At 35.7% G+C, this 23917-nt stretch overlaps 1 protein-coding gene across 1 annotated transcript in view; it reads left to right on the plus strand.

Annotated features, from left to right (window-relative positions):
• Window positions 1-741: 741 nt before the first annotated feature.
• The window catches only part of LOC121301866 (solute carrier family 25 member 46-like), a 31964-nt gene continuing 8788 nt past the window's right edge, over window positions 742-23917 (plus strand). Inside the window, exons 1-6 of the mRNA XM_041231543.1 lie at window positions 742-1176; window positions 2418-2460; window positions 7050-7107; window positions 15079-15156; window positions 15706-15806; window positions 23332-23388. Coding sequence (XP_041087477.1) covers window positions 930-1176; window positions 2418-2460; window positions 7050-7107; window positions 15079-15156; window positions 15706-15806; window positions 23332-23388 — 584 coding nt within the window. The 5' untranslated portion in view covers window positions 742-929. The remainder of the gene's footprint in view (window positions 1177-2417; window positions 2461-7049; window positions 7108-15078; window positions 15157-15705; window positions 15807-23331; window positions 23389-23917) is intronic.

Below are 23917 nucleotides of genomic sequence, written 5' to 3' on the forward strand. Positions count from 1 at the left end.
TGAAATTTGCAATTTTTAAGAAGATAAAAACTTGAAGTTGAACTCCGCACCTGAACGACAGAGGCTGTGAAGTAACTGTGAAGGGCTACATAACAATACAAGTAAGGAATAGCCTATTCTTTGCAGTGTACGTTTTGCATATGCTAGTTCATGGTTAAGCCCTTTGGGCGGAAAAAATACAGATTTTTCTTTAAAAAAAAAAAAAAAAAAAAACGAAAATATACATTACTGTCGAGAAACTATAGGATTATTGTCATTATATGTGTGTGTGTGTGTGTAGCTTATAACCATTTTAACTCTACAGTACGTACTTACGTAAAAAGTATAGATTTATAGACTATATAGTAGTGTTATGCTTATTACAGCACTGTTTTAAGAAAACAAGGTAACATTATTGCTAATGAATTATATAAAGTTCATTCTACATGCAACTGTCTTCGTTATATTCTTCATACCTGAAAGTTTTCTGGTTCCAGGGTGGTTGCTAGGGAAGCGGTCAGTCTGCCTTTGTCGAAAATCTTAATGTTAACGTCATCACAACTTCACATCATCATGATATATTCAATTTCACGGGGAGCTAGGGCAACTGCACGCACTTTATAAATATAGGAGTAACTCAGAACAAGTTCAAATAATTTATATCTAGATATTGTTCGACCTTTGTATTTAAATGTTTTGTTTTTATTATTATTATTATCAGAACTACTGTTCCCATAATCCTTCACATCCACAAAGCGGATGGGGGTAGAAGTGTTTCCTATACAGACGGTGTGCGAGGTTGACAGTTCTCTTTCGTTGTTTTTCAGGAGGAGCTCGGATGTTGTTTTTATTTGCAATATTGTAACCAGGCTTCTGATATAGTGAACACGTTACAAATTCCACCGTAACGTATTTTTTGCTGTTTATTGTGTGCATCTATTGTCTACTCCATGAATTCTCAGCGACCCGAGAGCTTAACTTATAGGGGCAGAGAGGATCCTCCCTATGCAAGTGGATTCGCATCAAGGTCATTTAATAATTCATCCAGCACGGATGTTCCACATTGGGTGTCAACACCTCCTGACATCCCCGGGAGCAGGAATCTCCACTGGGGAGAAAGAACCCCCCAGTATGGCCCAGCTACACCCATTGCTCAAGGACCTAGTGATGAGTCGTTACAGGGTGGACCATCCGGTGGTAAGCGAGCAGTACTGTCAAGTGTATCTGTTTGGTGAATCATTGAAAACAAACAAAAGCGAAAGTATATGAAGACGCGGTGTATACACAATGAGTAATATTTTAAAATCTCAAATGCTACTTGCCTTAAAATAATAATAATAAATGTACACAAACCAAGCGTCATCTGCACAGCTGGATCGTCTGTGTGAAATTTGTTGTAGAAATTGTTGCCAATGCGGGTCTCAGTGAGTAATTATTCCCACTTAAAATATATATTTGTATTTTTATCCCAAAATATTTACGAAGCCAGTGACTTTATTTTTGCATCAAAAAAACAAAATGGATATTGAAATAGTTGTATTGAACCTGATATGTTACAATGTTGACATCGCGCTGAATTTGCACAAGTTTCATACTGTCTGTTTGAATAATTTTGCAGAGTTGATAACCCTTACCCCGGCTCAGTTTTAGTGGTATGCTGTTCACTGAAAGCCAACCTAGTGTATGGTTCAACATATTTTATAATCTGAAGTCATACATCCTTTAATGATGTTAAACCAGTACAGTAGACGTGACTTATTTTTTATTTTTTTAAAACCCATTGAGTAATGTGCACTGAATATCAACTTATTTTAACAAGACCACTGGTCACTAACTGTGCAACTATTTTCTTAAAAAAACAACGTTTTCCTAGTTTCCGCACAATCAACCAGATACTGTGCAAAAATGTTGATCTAAAAATGTTATTGCCAAACCCTTCTTCCATCACACAGTACTGAATAAACTAAAACACAACTCCCAAGGTGCTACCAGCCTCAGTGATAGTCATTGCTGTTTATTAAAGCATTAAAAGTAGACACCCCGCACAATTCATAGTCATTTGTCTTGGTTCCCTCCAAACCAAGTTATGCCATTTTGCAGAAGACTTGTGGTACTAATCACACTGTGCAATAAGGTGTTGTCCATCTGTTCACATAAATTACTGGTTAAGCGTTGATTAAGTTTAAAATAAATAATCAGGATCAGACAGCACCCGAGAAAAATGTATTGTGCAAAAATAAAAACGACTTTCAGACATACGGCACATATTCAGGATCAGAAAACAACTGTCATGGTCTTGTGTAAAGTTCAGACATTGAAGATCCGTGAAGCATCTAAAAAGAAGAGGACATTGTCAGATTATGCTTAGAGAATAAGGAATCAGCCTCTGCGCACTTAAAAATACTTGTGATTTAAAAAAATAATGCTTTTTCTTTCAGATCAGTTAAACAGATTTGCAGGATTCGGTGTTGGGTTGGCAAGGTAAGATTTTCTTTAATATTATACAATAGTGAAGTTTTCTTCTTGGGCTACATTTACTGCTGCCATTTAATCAGTAAAATGTAGCCATACCTAGTACTGTATTTATAACTCGACAGAAGCGATGCATGTACAGTAGAAGTTGTTTTTTTATTCTTTTTTGTTTTATAAAAAGGGTCTTGGTGTTTTTAAATCGGTAAAATAAAATTATATTGTCTTTTTTTGTCTTTATGGTTACAGCGCAGCAGTCATATCAAAAGATGATTGTGTAAGGTTAAGTTGCAATGATAATGTTCTCTTTGCTGTAATTCATGAGTCATAATATAAACAATGATTTAATCCTCTGAATTTTCAGCTGCTGACGTTGTTAGCGTAAACAAATATTTAAGCTGACATTTTATTCACCACATGGTTCTGGGTTCTGAATCTCTCTACCTGTCTTGGTACTGGCCTGGAGATCCTAAATAGATCCATTGGTTTATACTTGTGAACATGTTGTGTTCTGTTAAAATACTTTTGGTTTTTGTTAACCCCCATGTCTGAAGATCACTGTGAATACAAGGTGTTGGTGGGGGTGGATGTGTTTATACATCGCCTAAACATCAGCAAAGTAAGTTGTTACAGCAACATTGACAAAAGACTACATAAAAGCCTAGCTGTTGGATTTCTAATAGATTTTCATTTTTTTGCTTCAACACTTACCTATTTTCATTGCTCATTCCCATTTCTCATTATATAATCCCATACCCTTGTTTGCAGCCTGAAGATCTTAAGTATGTATTTTGAATCCACAGTATAGTTCAAAGCAAAGGTAAAGGGAGATTTAGAAAAAAGTATTGGAGCAACAGAACGAAGAACTGTTCAGAATGATTGCAAACATCATAACAGTTAGGAAAATGTTAAAAATGTATTTGAAATACATCAGAAGCTACTTGTTCTTTACTGAACCATTCTCTTATAGAAGACATGTATTTTAAGGCTGAAGACCATTTCCTGGTGCAGCCAGTATCAGGGATAGTCTAGTAGTCTAGATAGTTGTCTAGATAGTCTATCCAGACTCAAATTATTCCTTCTGCGATACCTTATTCAGGGAGTATCGATACGATACCATGCACAGTATCGTGACATTCAATACTATCGCAATACTTTGGATGTTATGTCCATTACGACATGTTAAATGGCTTTTTTTTTTTTTTTGCAAAGTGCATAAGAGGCTGATACACAGTTAATAATGCTACAGTATGATGGAATGCTTGTTATTTTGAGCAAAATCTTTATAACTAGGCCAGATATTTTACATACAGGGGTATCTTAGAAGTGCCCTAGAAATGTGAGCAAGGAATGAAAAAAATTAAACACTGTTGTAGAAGCTGATTTACACGGTTACTTCAAGAAATGGCTCAATGAAGTTCTTGCTTGGATCAATAAACAACCAAATGAGCAAGATGGGACAAATGGGCCTCCTCTTGTTTGTAACGTTTCTTATGTTCTTAAAAAGTCACATAAAACATAACACCTCCATGAATCTATACTGTTCAAATCTTTTAGAAAGTAAAACAAGTAAACATAATATAATGCTAAACTAGACTAGCCTGATTGATTTTTGTAGACTGTAAAACATTTCTGTTTAAATAAACACAGTAATGTTACATTAGGAAATACACACAAACGTATTCCTTCATTTTAAATACTATGGGCCCTATTAGCAAGGTTCACAAACCCCTAAGGCAATTCCAAAACAAACAGTTAGCACACCAGAAACAGGCGCACATGTGGGAAAACAGTCTTTGCCTACATATGTGAGTTAACAACCGTGTTTTAGTGCCCACTCAGCAAGTCAGCATTAGCACTGGACATGGGCTGAAATTTAGGACAGTTTCCTCGTTTACATACAAATGTATCGATTTAGCAAACCATCAGCAGTGTAGCGTTTCAGTTGGCATGTGAAAACCAGGCCTGAACTGTGCGCAAATTACATGGTCGACTATAAATACCGATAACAGCCAGGGAAGCAGGCAAAGAAAGGAGAGGGAGAAATAAAAGAAATATGGAGTGCCACTGGATTAACCAGATACTTTGTACTGGATAAGTGTGTCTTTTAATAAATTAATTAATTAAATAAATAAATAATTTGTACATGACCAGACAAAGAGAGGAGAAGGAGACGTCCCCAAATATTTAAAAGTTGTCTGTCTTTTCTGAGCCTGTCTGACACACAATGTATGCAGCAATTTCATCTCAGATGACATCTGCCGTCTGCGTCAGACTGACCTGGAAGGAGACATGTGGAGAGCACACTATTTGCTTGTAGCGCTAAGGTACGCGCACCAACACAGAATAGGCACCTTTACATAAATCGTAAGGGGACCTATTCTGTCAACGTGCAAGAAGTGTGTGATGCCAACTACATCACAAAAATGTGTATGCAGACTATCTTGGCTCATTTATCCTCACTAATTCGCAGGTGGCAGCTGCGTTTCAGCGGGATGACGGTCTGAGAGGCTGGTTGATAGGGAACAACAGGTATCCACTGAAGCGGTGGCTGCTGACACTGCTGCTCAACCCAACGACCCTAGAACCTTTAAATGTGCCCGTACTATAATTGAGCGAACATTTAAATAAATAATACAGTAAGGTGTAAGTAAGAGCAGAGTAAGAGCAAGTGTGTGTGCAGTTTTAACTTATAGTAAATATTTGCTTATAGATCACTTTTTCAATTTCATATTCACTCTCCCCCTCCAGGCTGCTAAACAAAAAAAAATGTTGCCCTTTGTCTTCTTTTTTTTGGTTTCAAAATACCCTCTGTTCGCTATCGCAGCAGCACAGGTGCTCTTAAAGGGAATGTTGAATCTTTATTGGTTGTAACCTTACTCGTCTACTGTGCTTTGATTGGCTGGGCGCATGATTCGCTATTTGATCTGCGTTATCCCACGTATGAGACCCAACTTCTAAATCACGTTTTTGTGCGCTAGCACAGCAGTTCGCTGTCATTTTTGCCCTAGCGATAGCGATCTAAATAGGGCCCTATCCGTCCATTTTACAATTTTATAGTGTTAGATATTTTGAAAATCATCGCTTCCAAATAATTTAATTTAAAAAAAATAATAAATTCTGGCAAAGGACTGCCTTACTACTAATGCTGTTAAAATACACAATTCAATAGTGAAAAATCCAAAGTTAAGCATTATATTTATGCAACATTTCTACAATAAACGGGCCACTGATGTAGATGCCTTCCTCTTACATGCTATTAGAACAGAATTCTGTTTAAGTGTATTCAAGCCAAATGTCTCCATCAAAACAAGGCCCCAGTGCACCTTAAATAAGAACAGAAGACATTTTACTAGCAAGAGGAGGCTGTTCAGCCCATCCTGCTCGTTTGGTTGTTAAATATCTTGAAAAGAAAGTAAATTAGTCAAAACTCTGGCTACTATAATAAACTTTAAGTACTTTTTATTGCTTTCTGGCTGAACCTGTAGCCATCTATATTGGCTGGCTTTTGCAGTGTGACTCTGAAGCTTTATCGGTCCTGTGCTTTCTTCTGCAGGTGAAAAGTCACATTGATCCTGTTAGGGAAACTGATATGTTGGCATTGAAGTCTGTATTCATTCTGGTCTTTCCACCATTCATGCATGCAATTCAAAACATAGGATTTTCACAGATATCACATTACATGCACATGAAATACGGATTAACACAAAATCCAAAGAATATAAAACATCACTAACATTTTTTTACTTTTGGCACTGGGGAATCACTTAAACTAAAAGAATGGAAGAACTACAGTAAAAGTAAACTTCAGCAAAGAGATTGGGGTGGCGATCTGAAAGATATTTCAGTAAATTGGTTGCATTTCCTCCTTTCGTTTTTCACTAATTTAAACACTTTCAACATTTTGTCTGTCCACCTTCAAGCAGATTGCTATTGTCATCTGGCTGAAATCCAGAATAGTTCCGCATCGAGCTTCTCTCCGGCATTCGCCATGACTGCTGCAGTAAATTAATTTTCCCACACCGCGCAGTGTAGTTGGTCACTTCTTCTAAGTGGAAATAAGTAAGCTTAGTTCATATTGTTTTTAAACCACACAGAGTTTTGTTTTAAAGTTAAAAAAACAAAAAAACACTATTGAATGAACGCGATACTTCGACATTTTTATTTTACCCTGATATTAGGTATCGTAGGATTTTGGTATCCTGATATACTGTAAGTATTGAGCGGAACACTAATTCCCTCTGAAAATTGACGGGTAATCTATTCACATACAGTGCTGGTTAAGCTTTTGATTAGGTGCAAAGAGACACAAAAAATATAGTATTGCCAGTTTCATTCCAAATTAAACTGTTTCCAAATGCAATGCTGTTTAATTTCTGTTTTACATTGTTGAACATATATGTTAATAATGGCACGATAAAAAAGATTAACATTACTAGCAAATTTCTATGAATGTTTATTGTAGGTGATTTGATTTTTTTTTTTTTTTTTATCTGGTCATCTATGATAGTTATTTAACCACTCATCTTACTAGATGAGTCTCTTTGGGTAGGTATGGAATGGAACTATTGTATAGATCTAACACTGACTTTTTCTTGTAGTCTATTTACAGAAAATGTTTTGGCTCATCCTTGCATTGTATTTCGTCGCCAGTGTCAGGTATGTTTCCTTTTTTAAATATTCTTTTAAACATGTGAAATATAACACATAGGTACAGTAAAGCCTAGTATTTTTGAGAGTTTGTCAGTTTATTTATTTTGTCTAAAGTGACCTGGACACAAATCACTGAAAAAGGATTCCAACTCATGTCTCATGCAGTACAACTCAACTGTACAGTTCCAGACCTCATTAGTCTCATCACTTTTGTCTATTTTATAGGCAATCTTAGAAGCACAGTAACATTCTGGAAACTGCCATACACTGAGACAAACATACAGTATACATAGAAATTCTGTTTTATTCTCTTCATACCACAGGGTTCAAATGTCATGCATTTGAATTGTACAATAGTGTGTATTCAAACTGAATGGTTACTAAAGTTGCATTTGTTATATTGGATTTCATATTTTTGTAATTCTTTATTGTTATGATATTTGTGTAGTGTTCCATGTGGCAGTTTATAATTAAGTAAATAATAGCCAAAATGTGCATTAATGTTTATGAAAAATAACTGGTGTCTTGCATACTGTACAACATTATAAGGAGAGTTATAAACAAAAGCTCTCTCAGACTTTATATAACATCACCTAAATGTCTTGCCTTTGTATTCTTCTCGATCAACTCTAGTACTTATTTTACCAGTTATGACAGTTAGGTATTAGCTCAATTAAGAAAGAATCAACCAACAACATTATTTTAAGCCACTAGTCATTTTGTTGTCACACAGAAATACTGGAATATTTACTGGAATATAGTCACTAGAGCCACATTTAAGACAGGATGCTAGTCAGACACACATGATTCATTTGTTTTTATTTGTAGATAAAGACCATTAAAACTGAACATAAACAGAGTTTCTTAAAGTATGTGTAGTGTGATGCAGCGCTTCTGCCAAGATTGGTCTGCACCCTTCAGCTATCTGACCCGCACACAAGAACTGCATCTACAGTAGGTCTCAACTGTGCAGTTTAGCAAACATACACTATGTTATAGAAATATTTGTTTGCAAGTTGTGCTTTTAGACTGCCTTGCACTTTCTGAGTCATTTCACCTGGAGAGTTAAGTTGTCTGTAAAGGATGAAAATGAGCACTCGGAAGGGTCCAGATCTTTCAAATTATTTGAGATATCATCTTGAAACTCGCTGCACACACATAACTACTCTTCTAGTTTAATACACGTCAACATATTACCAATTGTTGACCATAGATGTTAATACAATGGAGTCAAATGGAGAAGAAAGGATTACTGTAGTTATCTTCTCTGCAGTTTCTCCAGGTTATCCAACAACAACAAAGACTATGGGGGTCATTCACTAAATAGCGGTAAATGACCAGAATTACCGCGTGGCAGATGGAAGCCACACTGAGCACAAAAATGAACCAGCGGTAGCTGTATTACCTTGCACACCAAACAAATGAAAAAAGCACCAAACTTTGGTGTCATTTTTTCTCTGACTCCCTCTATATAGTACTACAACTCATAAAAAGATCTGACCAAATTCAATGTGTGCTAAAATGCAGAAAATCTGACAGGGGGTAAATACTTTTTCATGGCATATATATATATATATATATATATATATATATATATATATATATATATATTATATATATATAATCATATATACACTACCGGTCACAGACACTACCGGTCAAAAGTAACTTTTGCTATTCAAGCTGTCAAATTAGACAGTACAAGCCAATAACATATATAGTATAGTATAGTCAACAGTTTGTGGTTGGGTTGTTTTCGTAAAAATACCACTGTAGTTATTTTATAAATTTTTATTTCAATCGAACTATACCAGTTGTACAGAGTTTGTACAGTATTCTATGTTGCAATTGATTCATTCACTGCAGTTCTTTCAACCGTTTTCGTTAGAATATTTAACTAAAAATAAACTTGCATGGTTGGTTCTTGTCACAATGACAACAACCAAGGTTAGTGAGGAATCTAAAGTTTACAGACCAAAAGTTAAATATATTAGCAGAAGAAGTGGTGAGGAATTATGAAATGCTTTTTGGTGCAGAATCAGCGAGAACATTAACTAAAAGGAAACAATGAATGGGCTCCATAGGAGGAGGGCAGGGTTCTTGTCCCAAATCAGTCCTGCGAGACAGTCAAAGCAGAGAAAGTCATTGTTAATGGAACATTTGTTTAACTCTGCAAATCAAATAAATGTTTGTTTGTTCAACTAGATCGCCCTCTGATTTATTTTGTAATATTAAAGTCAACAAAGCACTCACTCAGTCAATTAAAAGTTCACTATTTACATTTCAAAAGGTGTTTGTCGAAACATCACTTTTTTAACATTTGATGCTGTTTGATTGCTTGTATTTATTTATGACTGCACCTCAACTCTCACTCTGTGTATGTGTTGTATATTTTAAAGCTAATTTAAGTATAGCCTAAGTACATGGTGACTATATAAATATATTAACATAGCCGAAAGTGTTACATATACACCTGCCCAGGGACGTCATTGGAGATTCACGGATAGGGGGGCTAAGCCTCTTTTAGGGGGGTCTGGGCATACTCCCCCAGGATTTTTTTTAAAGCCCCCAAAACATCTTTTCATCTTGTATTTTTAGAGTAACAACGGGTGTAAAATCTATCAAAATAAGTTTATTTTTGGTCAAGGTTGGCTAAAAGTATACCTGTCTCATAGTTTGTGTTAGACACTGATCTAATATGACTTACTTAAATTCTATCCAAATAAAGAAATTAAAGTCCACTCTGTCCCCATCCATTCAACACCAACAGAAGGCACAAAAATGGCTGTACTATGTAGCCAAAATACTTTTTGGATTTTATTTTGAGAGAGAGAGGCGAGGAGAAGACATCCAGGTCATATTATACCATTAGAAAAAAATCTTTATTCAAGTTTCACCCTTTTGTTAATTGTTCCTCAAAATTAACCCTACGTCACCTTTTCTACACATGACCTACTGATAATTGTTTTGCAATGGCCTACTGAATGAAAGCAATTGAGTATGAAAAGATATGTGCATGATGTTACATTATCTGTCTCATTTGTAGCCTGGCACAGATAGCAAAACTACATTAAATACATCGTTAGTTAGATATCATCGCCACATAACTTATGTCGAATTTAAAAGACACCGTTAACGTTACCGTTAGCTAGCTCGCAACATCTGTTACACTGTAACTTACAGGCAGCCTCACATAAAAAGTATTGGTTAACAAAGCTTTGATTACACCGTGTAACAAATTTTTTTTTTTTTTTGGTTCCTGGGTAGTAAGTGTTATTTCCTAATTGCTTATGCCTCAAAAGTATAGAAAATGGCTATTATTCCCCACAAACTTTGCTTTTGTGACCAGGACAGTGATGTTTTGAAATTCACCTATTTTCTAGAACATTCCAGATAGATTCAGTGCTGAGTAAACTTGCAGTAACTTCTAGAACTTTCCAGTAATATAAATAGTAGTATAAATACAGGGGCCTTAAGCCCACCAGTTCAGTTTAGTTCCAGCTGCCTGGATACATATCTGCATTTTTCTGAGATGGCATCAAGAGGCTGCAATGGTGGCATTCCTGATGGACCTCCAAGGCGGTTTTACCAAGTTTCCCTGCTATCTTTGCCTTTGGGACAGCAGGGACACCAAGGCACACTACCACAGGCGGGACTGGCCACAGCGGACCGAGTTCTCTTTGGGGAGGAACAACGTCAAGTGGGAGCCACTGGTGGACCCCCGGAAGGTGCTGATGCCACCACCGCACATCAAATTGGGCCTTATGAAACAATTTGTCAGAGCTCTAGATAAGGAGTCGGCAGCCTTCAAGTACCTTCAAGACTTCTTCCCTAAGCTGTCTGAGGAAAAGGTCAAAGCCGGTGTCTTCGTCAGACCACAGATAAAGAAGATCCTGGAGTGCAATGAATTCCCCAAGAAGCTCACTAGTAAGGAGAAAGCAGCTTGGAACAGCTTTGTCGCAGTGGTTCGGGGCTTCCTGGGCAATCACAAGGCTGAAAACTATGTGGAGCTGGTTGAGACTCTGGTGAAGAACTACGGCACAATGGGCTGTAGGATGTCCCTCAAAGTCCATCTCCTTGATGCTCATCTTGATAAATTCAAGGAGAACATGGGAGCGTACTCGGAGGAGCAAGGCGAGCGCTTCCACCAGGATATACTGGACTTTGAACGCCGCTACCAAGGACAGTATAACGAGAACATGATGGGAGACTACATTTGGGGGCTGATTCATGAAAGTGATTTACAGTATAATCGTAAATCTCGAAAAACTACTCGCTTCTAAATCTTTTGTAGTAATTTTTGTATTACTTTAGTATAAATACATGTTAATTTGGATTCATATGTTGTTTTTTTCTGACTTTATATTAACGAAAAGACACAAATTCACCCATTTTCTCATTGGAAATAGTGATATTTCAAAATATCACTGTTCTGGTCACAAAAGCAAAGTTTGTGGGGAATAATAGCCATTTTCTATACTTTTGAGGCATAAGCAATTAGGAAATAACACTTACTACCCAGGAACAAAAATTGTGTTACATAGAGTTATGACCAAAGTCTATAGTAGTAAATACTCTCTCTGTTCTAACTTACTACAAATTCACATCGTAGCCTATCTGCATGAATGCGTCCTGTCAGAGCCTTTTCCTGTCCGTTTACTGTTAGCTAGCAGTCTCAAGCCACAGAAGTAGGCCTAACAGTAACTGGCGCGTGCAGGTCCTAGTGGCCGCCCGGTAAGAAGTTTAAAATGCGATGGAACGGTTGACGAAAAAAAGAAATCACAGAGAAAATATATTGACTGATATATTGATTTATTTAGGGGGGCTAATGAATATTTTAGGGGGGGGGGGGGGCTAAAGCCCCCCTTAAATATGCCTAGCGACATCCCTGCACCTACCAGGTAACCTTCATATATCCCAGACTGTGAGGATGTACTAGTACATTGTAACATCGGAACTTGAGTTGCTGTTGAAACAATCTTTAAAAATGAAACAAACTTTTGCTGGAAACAAGAGTCATTTTAAAATGGTCTTTCTTGGCTGTAAAAAAAAAAAAAAAAAAAAAAAAAAAAAAAAATTTTGTTTTTTAAAAAAAAAAAAAAAAAAAAAAAAACAACATTCAAAGACATTCAGCCACATTTTAGAGTTTTGTAAATCTTTAAAACGTATGTTGACGTGTAATTCCCATAGCCTATTTTGCTGCCTTTAATCTCAGAATATTAAACATGGGAGAAATGTTAACTGCAAACCTGAAATGACAAAACCAAAGCTTTTGTGTTTTTCTTTATAAAAACAGAACTTATTTTTTATGAAGTTTTAAAACCACAGATACCGTCAAATTATTATCAACCTAAAATAATAATAAAAAAATAAACAAACATTGTGTAGACGGAAACAGCTAGTGTTTCTCCCTCTGTTACATTGTCTATTATTACAAAGGGTATTCATGATATCCTGACCTACTACTGTTGTGTGGTTAGAGGCAAGATGCAGTGTATCTACTATAAGCAGTAAATTCCTCTGAATTAGCAGTTGTAAAGCTCTGTGGCATGAAAATAATGTACTAAACACAGTTGCCTTGATCATCAGTGTCCTCTTCCCATACAATGCACACAGACTCAGAATCATTCATTTTGCCATTTAAATATTCTTCGTGTGCTGCATACACTTTAGGGAGATAATCTCGTCTGAATGTGTCACTGTTAGGCACGGCTCCACAATTCGGGAAATCTTTTATTTAATTTTTTTTGTAATATTTCATTGACCAGCTGTTTTACCGGTATGTTCGCTGGACTAAGGCTTCCAATTCAAACGTGTTGACATGTGTTTATCCACTTCCTGTGCTCTTTTTAAACAATCCTGTGATTGTGACCTGCTTTTTCAGTAATCGTTTAGCCTGAACTCCAAGTTTGATTTTCTTGTTTTTGTGTATTGCGCTGTTAAGCTGCTTGTTAATAGGACCTTTTCTTACCAAAGACACATTACAAGTTGAGCAAAACAAAATCCCACCATCTTCATGCAACGTCCCCTTTTCATAGTTTTGAACGCGATTTTCTGTTGAAATTAATTTAGCTTTTTTTGTATTTGTCAGTTGTCTGCATTTTTAATGTTAGTAATCTACGGCAGGCTAATAAATCAACAATAGCAAACGAATATTTTAAACTTCCCACCTCTGACTCGCACGTTACGTCATTGTACAGTATGAGGAATTCACCAGTCATGAAGCCGGTGTTTGTTTGACCATGTTGCCGTAGTAACCAAATGCACTGCACTGACGCTGGACTGTGTACAGCTACTGTAGCGCTGCTTCTACTTGATAAAAGTATGAAATGAACAGGGGAGGTGAAGATTAATGTAAAATACCGTGAGGAAAACAAAATGCATATTCTTCACGGTGGGCAGTCGATATTGTGAATTTTCTGGGGCCCTGCATGTAAGACAAGTATGATCTGTGCTCAGTCTGTATCTAGTTATTACTTCCTCTTCAAACAGCCCTACTAACGTCTGCCTGGTCCGAAATACTCTCTCCCGGACTCTTCTTCTCGCTCTCCTTTGCAGCTCTTCTGCTGGTTCTGTGACATCGCCTGGTCTCAATAAGCGGTACTTTTAACACACGCTGAGGAGCCTAGTAAAGTTAGCGCCTTTTAGTGAATATGTTTTGCATATCAAATACCTCCTGCACAGTATTTTGTGAAATAATTTGCATACATTTCCACATGTTAAAATTATTCATTCTATTTAAATGACTCGAACCCAGTACTTTTTCTATGTGTTTTTTTCCACGCACTTGGTTGCCTGCCACTGGTTAGTGAATACAGCAGCTGTATAAAGCATGCAGTGAAGGGGCTTACTGCATGCAAAACACGCTGTTTAGTGAATGAGGCCCAATATATGCATTGTCTTTGTTACAAGATAGTTAGTTAGTATTTGAGTTTTGGGGCTCCAAAGTGGATGTCTGTCCAAAAATCCTATCCTAGCAGATATACACTTGGGCTGTTAATGTGTCATACCTATGTTTTTTATATAAAGTGGAAGGACACATTTTAAATTGAGAAATACATTTTTTTTAAAGTAATAGAGTAATCATGTGTCAGCAATCTGAGAATCAGGCCCATGCTAAATATACTGTGATCTGGTTAAAATAAACTGCTTTCCCTTTATGGCTGCCTGGATCTCTTTCAACAGGTAAATCAAGACCTATAATAATCTGTAATAAGCCTGATCAGTTGTTGTTGAGAAACTACAGACAAGTAACTACAGTAGAGTTCAAGGGTTCTCACCAGTGCAATACTGTATGGCACTTTTATTGGCATCATTGGACTTTTACTCCAAGGACACATTATGAAACTAGAAGAGCACTTACGTGTTTGCAGCGGTATCAAGATGTCATGAATGCTCTGAAAAATCTTATCTCTCAAACAAGGCCCCTTTTCCTTGGCCGTTTTCATCTGCCACAGACACCTCTCTCTTATTGACTCGTAAAATAATAAAAAAATTAGTTGAGAGCTAATACTTTTGGATTCTTCCTAAAACACTTCCAGGTACTATATGAAATATCAAAAGAATCCGAGGTGGTGAAGTTCCAGAAGTGTTGTCCATTTGGTGTGGAATGACTAAAATGTTTGCTAGATCATGCACATCTAGTTACAATTACTTTAAGAAATGTCTTAATTGAGTAATTAGTGGTGCAGTATAAATGTTGCTTAATTGACATTAGACTAAAAACACGCTGTCATACTAATCTATTTGAATAAAAAAAAAAAAAAAAAAAACACTTTAGTTTTTGGTCCAATATCAATGACTTCCCAGAGTAACAAACATGCTTTTTTATTCAATGAATGGCACTGGTATGTGTTTGTTCCATACAGTTAAGATTGCTGTAAACATTAGCTTGTATTACAGTTTTGCCAATTCTGTTTAACTGAACTGTAATGTGCAGTACAGGACTGCATATTTAAAATGACTCTTTGTTGACAGGTCAATTACCATGCAAGGAACTACCATCTTGTACCTTTCACAGCTGTTAGTGTCATGTACAACTTAACTAAAACACAGGTAAGAAAGAAAGAAAAGAAAAACTTCACCTTTTGTACATAAACAGAATATGCCTGTTCTACAAAAATAAAATAGCAAAGAACATTGTTCTTAAAAATTAATCTGTATATTGTACATGAGATAACATTTTCCCAAAACACAAACATTATAGTTAGTTTACCATAATGGGTATGCTTTATTGAAATACTGCAACTGTGACAAATGCTTCTTGTATTCTTTTGAGGTTTAACTATGGAAACATCCATATTTAATATATCATGAACCATTTATTCACAACTGGCACAACAAGCTAAATAGAGTTTCAAGTATTCTAATTTTGAAACTAGAAAAATCCAGTCTAATTTTGTATTTGTTATAATAACCTTCTATAACATTACTTGCATCTTGCATTCAGTTGGTAGAGTAATGATTTACAGCACTTGTTAGAATTGATGTATATTAATCGTAGGTTGATAATGTGATGTTTTGTAACTTTTTTTTTTTTATTACCCATGGCGAAATTGTTTGTGTTCAGATAATAATTCTACTCTTTCCTAATGGTATTTGTAGGGGCCAAAGGCTCTATGGAAAGGAATGGGAAGTACATTTGTTGTCCAGGGTGTAACATTGGGCACTGAAGGAATCATCAGTGAATGTACTCCACTGCCCAGGTAACTATACAGCACAGTACAGGAAACACAATTCTGAACACAAGTCAAGCGGTCCCCAAGTGTCTCATCTGTGAAAAGCACTGCCTGTGGTGCAGGGGGAGTCATGACAGGCATGTTTTGGGATTCCAGAGCCTTTGTGTGGAATTGTTGCCGTGAGGGAACCTAATTGGACATTCCAAACTGTTGAGAAAATTGTGGTAAAATAATTGGACACTCTAAATTTAAAAAAAGAAATAAAATAAGTAGTGGACAAAACTGTGTTGCTAAGACGCGTGTTTTTATGTTCAGTTTATTTGCATCATCTAGTATTTTTTTTTTTTTTTTTTTTTTTACCCTATGCCAAATTCTGTCTATATTTCATAAATATGTAAAAAAAAATATTGACAATATTTGCCAGAAATTTTAAGTTGCATTTCTATCAGTGACATCTAGCACCCAACCCCATCCTAGTATTGAATGATGAAGTCTACTACGAAAACTCCCTACTAAATGAACTTGCAACTGCTTGTAACCACCAGAAGATGTCACTATATTGCAATTTCCTGATTAAATTATAAAGATAACCAAAGAAACATAAGGTTGTTTTATACAATGCAAAGGTAAAGAAACAGTGAGTAATATCAGTTTCTCATTCCCCCTTGAGTCATGGGTTTGTTCCTACCACATGGATTCTTTACAATAATTAATTGCATCAACTATGTTTGACTCACTTATGCAGAATTATCCAATTTGTTATTACAAGCATCAAGGAAAAACATATGACGATTTAGGTCATTTTTTCAAAGACAAGACAGCTAACAGAGCCCTTGCAGTGAGAGTGGTCCTGACAGAGTTTCTTTTCAGCATAAAATACCCAGTACGGAGTGTACACTGATAGCGAGTCCAGCATTTAAAATCTCCTTGATTTGTAGCAAAGAAAAAAAAAACTTAAACCCAGTCTTTTAATTAGTAGTTTCCTCCTTTTTAGGATACAGAAACAGCTTAACAAGGACTAATTAACATTTAAAGGGAGGTAGAGGTTTGGAAAATAAAAACTGAAAGGTTCAAGCCCTATATCTGTATGTGTATATATATATATATATATATATATATATATATATATATATATATATATATATATATATATATATATATATAAGTACAACTTTAGAGTGTTCTTTTAAAGTTTTGTTATTCTGATTTTATAACTTTAAAATTGCTTTGCCTTTTTCATCTTTGTCATAAAAGTAGAATATATATATATATTTTTTTTTTGCAAAATTAGTCATTTTTAATAATTTATATAATGTACTGTATGCCATAGTATTAAGGTTACCATGATATTTTTTTGACGGTCATTATACATGGAAATTTTATACAGGCCCATCCCTAATTCTGTCCTCCCTTGTTGTGCTTTTCAATGCTTGGAGAAATGAAAGCATGCAAGTTTTTTTTTTTTTTAACATCTGTTGTTCTTGAGACAAGGGTAATACAAACTCTAACTTACTGTAGCACGCAAAAAGCAAAACAACTTTTCATCTGTCTTGAAAAGCAAGAAGTAGTTCAGAAATTCCCTTTGAGTTTCTTTGCTTCTTTATTAATTCATGACACATGTTTTTGGTGGTTTAATGTAATGACAACATTCACTTTATCTGTATTTATAAGAAGGGGTCTGTGAGGCGAGTGTGTATTAAATGGAATGTCCAGACAGTAATTTATGTGTACAGAAATAAAATAATTTATTTTTATTATCTATACACAACAAAATAATTAAATAACAAAAGAAAACAAAATGGTGTGAGGGAAGGAGTGCAGGGGTGAAATCCAAAACAGATCGTGAGAACTCGTCTTTAATCGTCTTCGTGGCGAACCATACATAAACAAAAAAAGACAAAAGAAATGTTAGTGTTTTCAAAAAATCCCGCTGCACCAAACTAGTCTCTCCTTCCACCCGTTACTCCTCCTATTTTACTTTCGGACCAACCCCGAACACAGCAGTACGTTCCCTTTAGTATGTAATGTCCCGCCTCTGTAGTCAGTCCAGTGGCTGGAATTTACATACTCTTACTTCCGCCCCTCACCAAGGTGCCGCCCCTCAAAAAGATGACTTTTGCCATGGTCACGAGATCTTGGTAAGGGAAGTCCCGAGTTGGTTTGATGCCATCTACTGTCGGGAGGCTGAATCACAGCCCGAAATCCCTTTGACTCATCACAGGGTCTTATTCATACACTGCCTGTAAAAGCATAAAATTCTGACATGATGCAGAGTTAATAATACTGACTTATTTGAATTCCTAGTGTATTCATCAGCCAAATTTGGATAGCCCCTGTTGCTTTTTATCTGAAACATGCCTGTTAAAATGTAGGGGAATACCGTTCACTCGGGTTTTACTGATGCCAGTAAATCTTCCCGTTACTTGGTAATTCATATTTTTCTGCGTGAAAGACGTACACTTCTTTTGTTCTTCTCAAAATAAGAGCATAAGAAAAGTAACAAACAAGAGGATGCCATTTGGCCCAACACTGATCTAATTCCTAATAGCTAACTGATCCTAGAACCACATCCATTGAACTACTGTATACCATAGTATTAAGGTTACCATGATATTTTTTTGACGGTCATTATACATGGAAATTTTATACCGGCCCATCCCTATTTCTGCCCTCCCTTGTTCCGCTTTTCAATGCTTGGTGCGTGATTCTGCGCAGACAGCATGGTAGTATTCTGCGTATTTTCACTACCTCATCAGGACCTGTCTTTAATTATATTCCACACTTTTTATAAAAAAAAAATAAATAAAAAAAAATGCATTGTTAGCCTTTTAATTGCTTCCCCAGATTGTCTAGATGTTCATACCGATGAGTCCAATACAAACGGCAAGAAGTTTTTTTTTTTATTTTGACTAGAAAACCCGGCATATCTGTACTGACTTAATCCTGATTGCAGCGCATCAGACAGATGATCCCGGTAATTGGTTTAACTGATCGGAACAAGTAGAACAAGTTAGACAAATAATAAGGACTAACAACCAACAGCTATGGCCAAAAGGATCGCATCACCCTATAGAATTAACTAATATTGCTTCATATAGTCGAATGACACCTGTTGCATAATGTTACATTAATATATTAAAATTGCATACAGCTTTGTAGTTTCGTTATATTTAACGAAAAACTGACAAAAATGTATAAATTTGACATTCTGAAATCTAACATGAATTACTATACTATTATGGCTTCCGGTCGACTTTTGCGATATCATTTTGTACTTTCTTTGATTACGTGATGGTCAATAAAATATCAACATTATGTCTCAATCCTAAAATTCTAGGTGATGCAACTCTTTTGGTCATAGCTGTGTAAACCCTTCTTTACTAATCTGATATGTGGAATTCAGTGTCAGATCACTATATAAAGGGATCCCTGATCAAAAAGAAAGACACATTTTTATTACGATTTTTTGTGCACATTTCAAACTGGCAGATCATACTTGCATTTTAAGCTGTCGACATTGCTGCATAGAAAAGTGTGATAATGGATCGTTAGTTGTTTGTAGTTAAAGCATATTAACTGAAATTGTATTGCGTTAAACTGAAAACAGTATCAAAGGTACATGATTAAAAAGCTTATTTTAAATGTTTGTGCAAGATGTTATTCTCACTGATTACCCAGAATGTGACGGATATAGGAAATGCACTAAATAAAGTTTTCAGGTGTATTAGTCATTTCAGAGGGAAAATGCCGCTTTCTTTGCCAAAAAAAAAAAAAAAAAAAAAAAAACTGTAAGCAATAAATAATTAGGACGAGCAAGCGTGCTAAGTTAGTCTTATCCTTCACAGTACTATATGTTGCGCCACTTGTGCCAAAACTATCCAGCCATTAATTTGTCAATTTGTTTATCAATTCGTTTGTCAATTTGTGAATTGGTCAATTTCTCCAGCAATTCGTCCATACATTTGTCAGTTCATACAGTAATTCATAAACGTATGTAATTAATCTAATAATTCATTAATTCATTTGTCAATTCATTAATATAAGAGTGTACGGACCTGCAGATTTCCAATCAATCAGACAAACTTCCAACTGTCAATCTCGCACTGTGTCGAAAACACGGCAACCTTTCTAACCAATGGGAGCACACATTAATATTCTAACCAATGAAAATCCAGCCTCACTCAAAACTGCAGTTTATTAGAAGGACGTTTCAAAAGCTATTCTATTTAACAAGATACTCGACTTCGTTTATATTCAATGGAGACTTCCGTCTCAGTGCTTGCAAAGCATTGTGGTATATATAGAGAGTTAGGCAAAAAAAAAAAAAAAAAAAAAAAAAAAAAAGGCAAGTCAATGGAAGCGTAATAAATGTTGCTGGTTTTTGCCATGTTAAAAAAATGCATCAAACTTTTGAAGCTGATTTCACATTTGAACAAGGCCTTTTGAAGAAAACGGCAACATTAGCAAATTATGACAATACGTAGTTATTATGAAAAATGCGATTTTCAGAGCACTGCTAAAGAAGCGTATTGATTAAATTATTAAACAGTCCGGTAACACCGATTACTTTACAAATACATACCATTATAACATAAAATATTATCAAGATAGAGCAATAAAGAGCACTAAATAAACATGGACAAAGTAGGTAAAAAAAGGTAATGTTCATCCTTATATTTGTTATAAAATGATTTCACAAATAATTAACACTGATATGACAGAGCTTTTAAATTCCCCGTTATCATAATTACGTATTGTCATAATTTGCTAATGTTGCCGTTTTCTTCAAAAGGTCTTGGGCAAATGTGAAATCTACTTCAAAAGTTTGATTTGTTTTTTAAACATGGTGAAAACCAGCAACATTTATTACACCTCCATTGACTCTCCTTAGAATTTTTTTGCCTAACTCTCTATATACAATAATGCTTTAAGCGCTATGACAGAAGTCTCCACTGAAAATCAGTGGAGTCGAGTATCTTGTTAAATAGAATACATTTTGAAACGCCCCTCTAAATATTATTGGCTAATGCAGTTTTGAGTGAGGCTGGATTTTCATTGGTTGAAATATTAGTACGTGCTCCCATTGGCTAGAAAGTTAGCAATGTTATCGGCACAGTGCGAGATTGACAGTTGTAAGTTTGTTTATTTGTTGGGAAGTTTGACTGGTTGATTGGAAATTTGCAAGTCGTTACAGCCTTTTGTATTAATGAATGGACAAATTAAGTAATTAATTATTAGATGAATTAACAATTACTTTTATGAATTACTGTATGACTTGACAAATTTATGGATGAATTGCTGGACAATTGAGCAATTCACAAATAGACAAACAAATTGACAAATTAATGACTGGATAGTTTTGGCACAAATGGCGCTCCATAGTACTATCTTAATCCACATGAACAGGATCATCATGAATCTGATTTGGTATGCTGCTGCAATCAGGATCATGTTTAGTCTGATTTAGCAGATGATCCATCTGTGATGATTAACTTCTGGTACGCTGCAATCAGGATTTTAAGGTGTACTAAGTGTAGTCCAATCAAGTGGACTAAACCTGCTTAATCCACTAGTTATACACCAAGTGGACTAAACCTGCTTACTAGTTATTGGACTAGCTTAATCCACAGTTAGACACAAGTGGACTAAACCTGCTTAATCCACTAGTTATACACCAAGTGGACTAAACCTGCTTAATCCACTAGTTATACACCAAGTGGACTAAACCTGCTTAATCCACTAGTTATACACCAAGTGGACTAAACCTGCTTAATCCACTAGTTATACACCAAGTGGACTAAATTTGGTAAGCTGCAACTGACACCTAATTTCTAAGTTTGAAGTGAAAGGGAGGGGTACAGATGGGAGTCTAAATATGTGTTGTTGTTATGCAGCAAATAAACTTTAACTTGCTGATTTAACATTGATGTAATTGTATTTTTAAAATACTGTATTTATCATTGAGCCCTAAAACATTATTGATGTAATGGCTTTATAGAATACAGTATGTATGCATGGAAATGAACAGCACTAGTTGTATCAACAAGTTAAAGTCCCTGTTCTTTATCTTATTTTTTTAAATACACCCCTAAACTAGTGTTTATTTCCTGTGACCGTAAAGCGAAGGAAACTCTTTCTTGTTTTTTTTTTTCTTCTGTAGAGCAATGGTGTGTGAGTGTTTTATTTTTACAACATACAAAGTATGGATAAAATCAAGAGGCAAGGTAAACAGTCAATTTCAGGCAACCACTTTGTAAATGAAAGCTGTATATTTCAGCCTAACGGCACATGTTAAGGTTTAAAGACAGCTACTGGAGCAGAGAGAGAGAGAGAGAGGGGTGTGGCAGCAGATGCTAACATGAAGAAAATCTTCAGGTCCTGATGAAATCCTTCAGTACACATTGTGCATGTATGCGCAGCTATTCTGCGCCCTGGGCCTGTTCTATGTCAGTACCACCAACTTGGCTTTTGCAGCCTACATTTGTTATTCCTGGCATGCAAAACTAACTTGTGCAATAAGTACTTGGTTACCAGTTGAACCAATCGAAACCTAAACATATTTTGACTGAGCATATAAATAAGAAGTCTTTAGCATTTTGACCTTTTATAGTGATTTATAGTGAGTAGTACATTTTATTAAGTTATTACAGAAGGGGATGCATGTTTATGACTTTGATTTACAGAAGATACAGGTAAAGATCTAGCGCTAACTGTATTGACTTCACATTTGGTATGCATATGTATTCTGTGATTGACAAGATCAAGTTCGATCGTGGATATTAAAAAAAAAAAATCACCATGTATAGTTTAAATATAGTGGTACGCTAACATTTGGCTGCTTCTGTTTGACAAGGGCAAGATGGGAAGAAATAAGTGTATAGGAAGTTCCAAAGGCTTATAGGAATTTAAGTTCTTGGAAACAATACATTGCAGAAATTCAGATTTTTTTATATATATAAATGTAAAGCCAGTATCCTTAATTTTTTTAATTCCAATTATTTGCTTGCTGGCATGCAGTTTATGAATTTTAACTGTAAATTGTTACAATTATGCAAGATCCGCTTCTCCAATGTACAGTACTGCTGAAAAGTCAGAGCAACAAAAGTAGTAAACTACTTATTCTGCAGCTTGATCCTGAATTGGTCTAGTTTTGTGTCTTTACTGGGTTTGTTGGCCATCTGTAATTCAAGCACTGTCATAATTTTGATTAGCATCTAAGAAGATCAGGACGTCTCTGTCGGTGGCTTATTAGTAGCCCACTAAACGCATGGACAGTAGAGTTTGACTAGGGGTGTGATGTTCAGGTGGGGCCTTAACGGTATACCTGCTGCACAGGAACTTCATGTATACACATGTCTATAGATTAACAGTAAGAAAGAAAATAACTTGTTTACTAACTTTAACCTTGAATAAAACTACCCTGTCTGCAGTTTCATATATAGACAAACACGTGTGGCTTTTTTTATAATTGTGGGGAAAACTAAATTCCAAATTCCAGGCAACAAAAGTGGGATCGTTGTTAACCATTTGGTGGTGGTTGTTCTTCTTGCAGAGAACTGTCCCATAAATGGAATCTAAAATGGATAGCTGGGCACCTGATACTGAAAGGGTAAGGTTGAGTAAATTGGTTACCATTGTGATTTACTATATCAAATGTTTCCACGTAGAGCACAATTACAAACTATTAGCTCGACTATTCTTACTGTAGAATATTTAACTGTAAGTCACATTCCATTGAAAACCATAGATTTAAAATTATAACAAAAATATGTTACCATTATTAAGTATTCATAGTTTTTTGGTTTAGAAGTCATGACTTGTAATATGTCTATGTGTGGTAGGACGACCTCTTATGGTTTCCATGTGGATGGTAAAAGTTCCACATATCTGTTGGCAGTCAAAGTTGTTGAAATTGCTGTTTGATCAGTGTTTATGGAAGTTAAAATGAACCCTATAGCTGCAATAACTTGATAACAGATCCCAGTCAAATATGAATCTTGCAACACACACACACACACACACACACACACACACACACACACACACACACACACACACACACACACACACACAGTACCAGTCAAAAGTTTGAGTACACCTGCTTGAAACCAGGTTTTTCATGATTATCTATGCTTTTA

Source organism: Polyodon spathula, chromosome 2, assembly GCF_017654505.1.
Source record: "Polyodon spathula isolate WHYD16114869_AA chromosome 2, ASM1765450v1, whole genome shotgun sequence".
NCBI lineage: Eukaryota > Metazoa > Chordata > Actinopteri > Acipenseriformes > Polyodontidae > Polyodon > Polyodon spathula.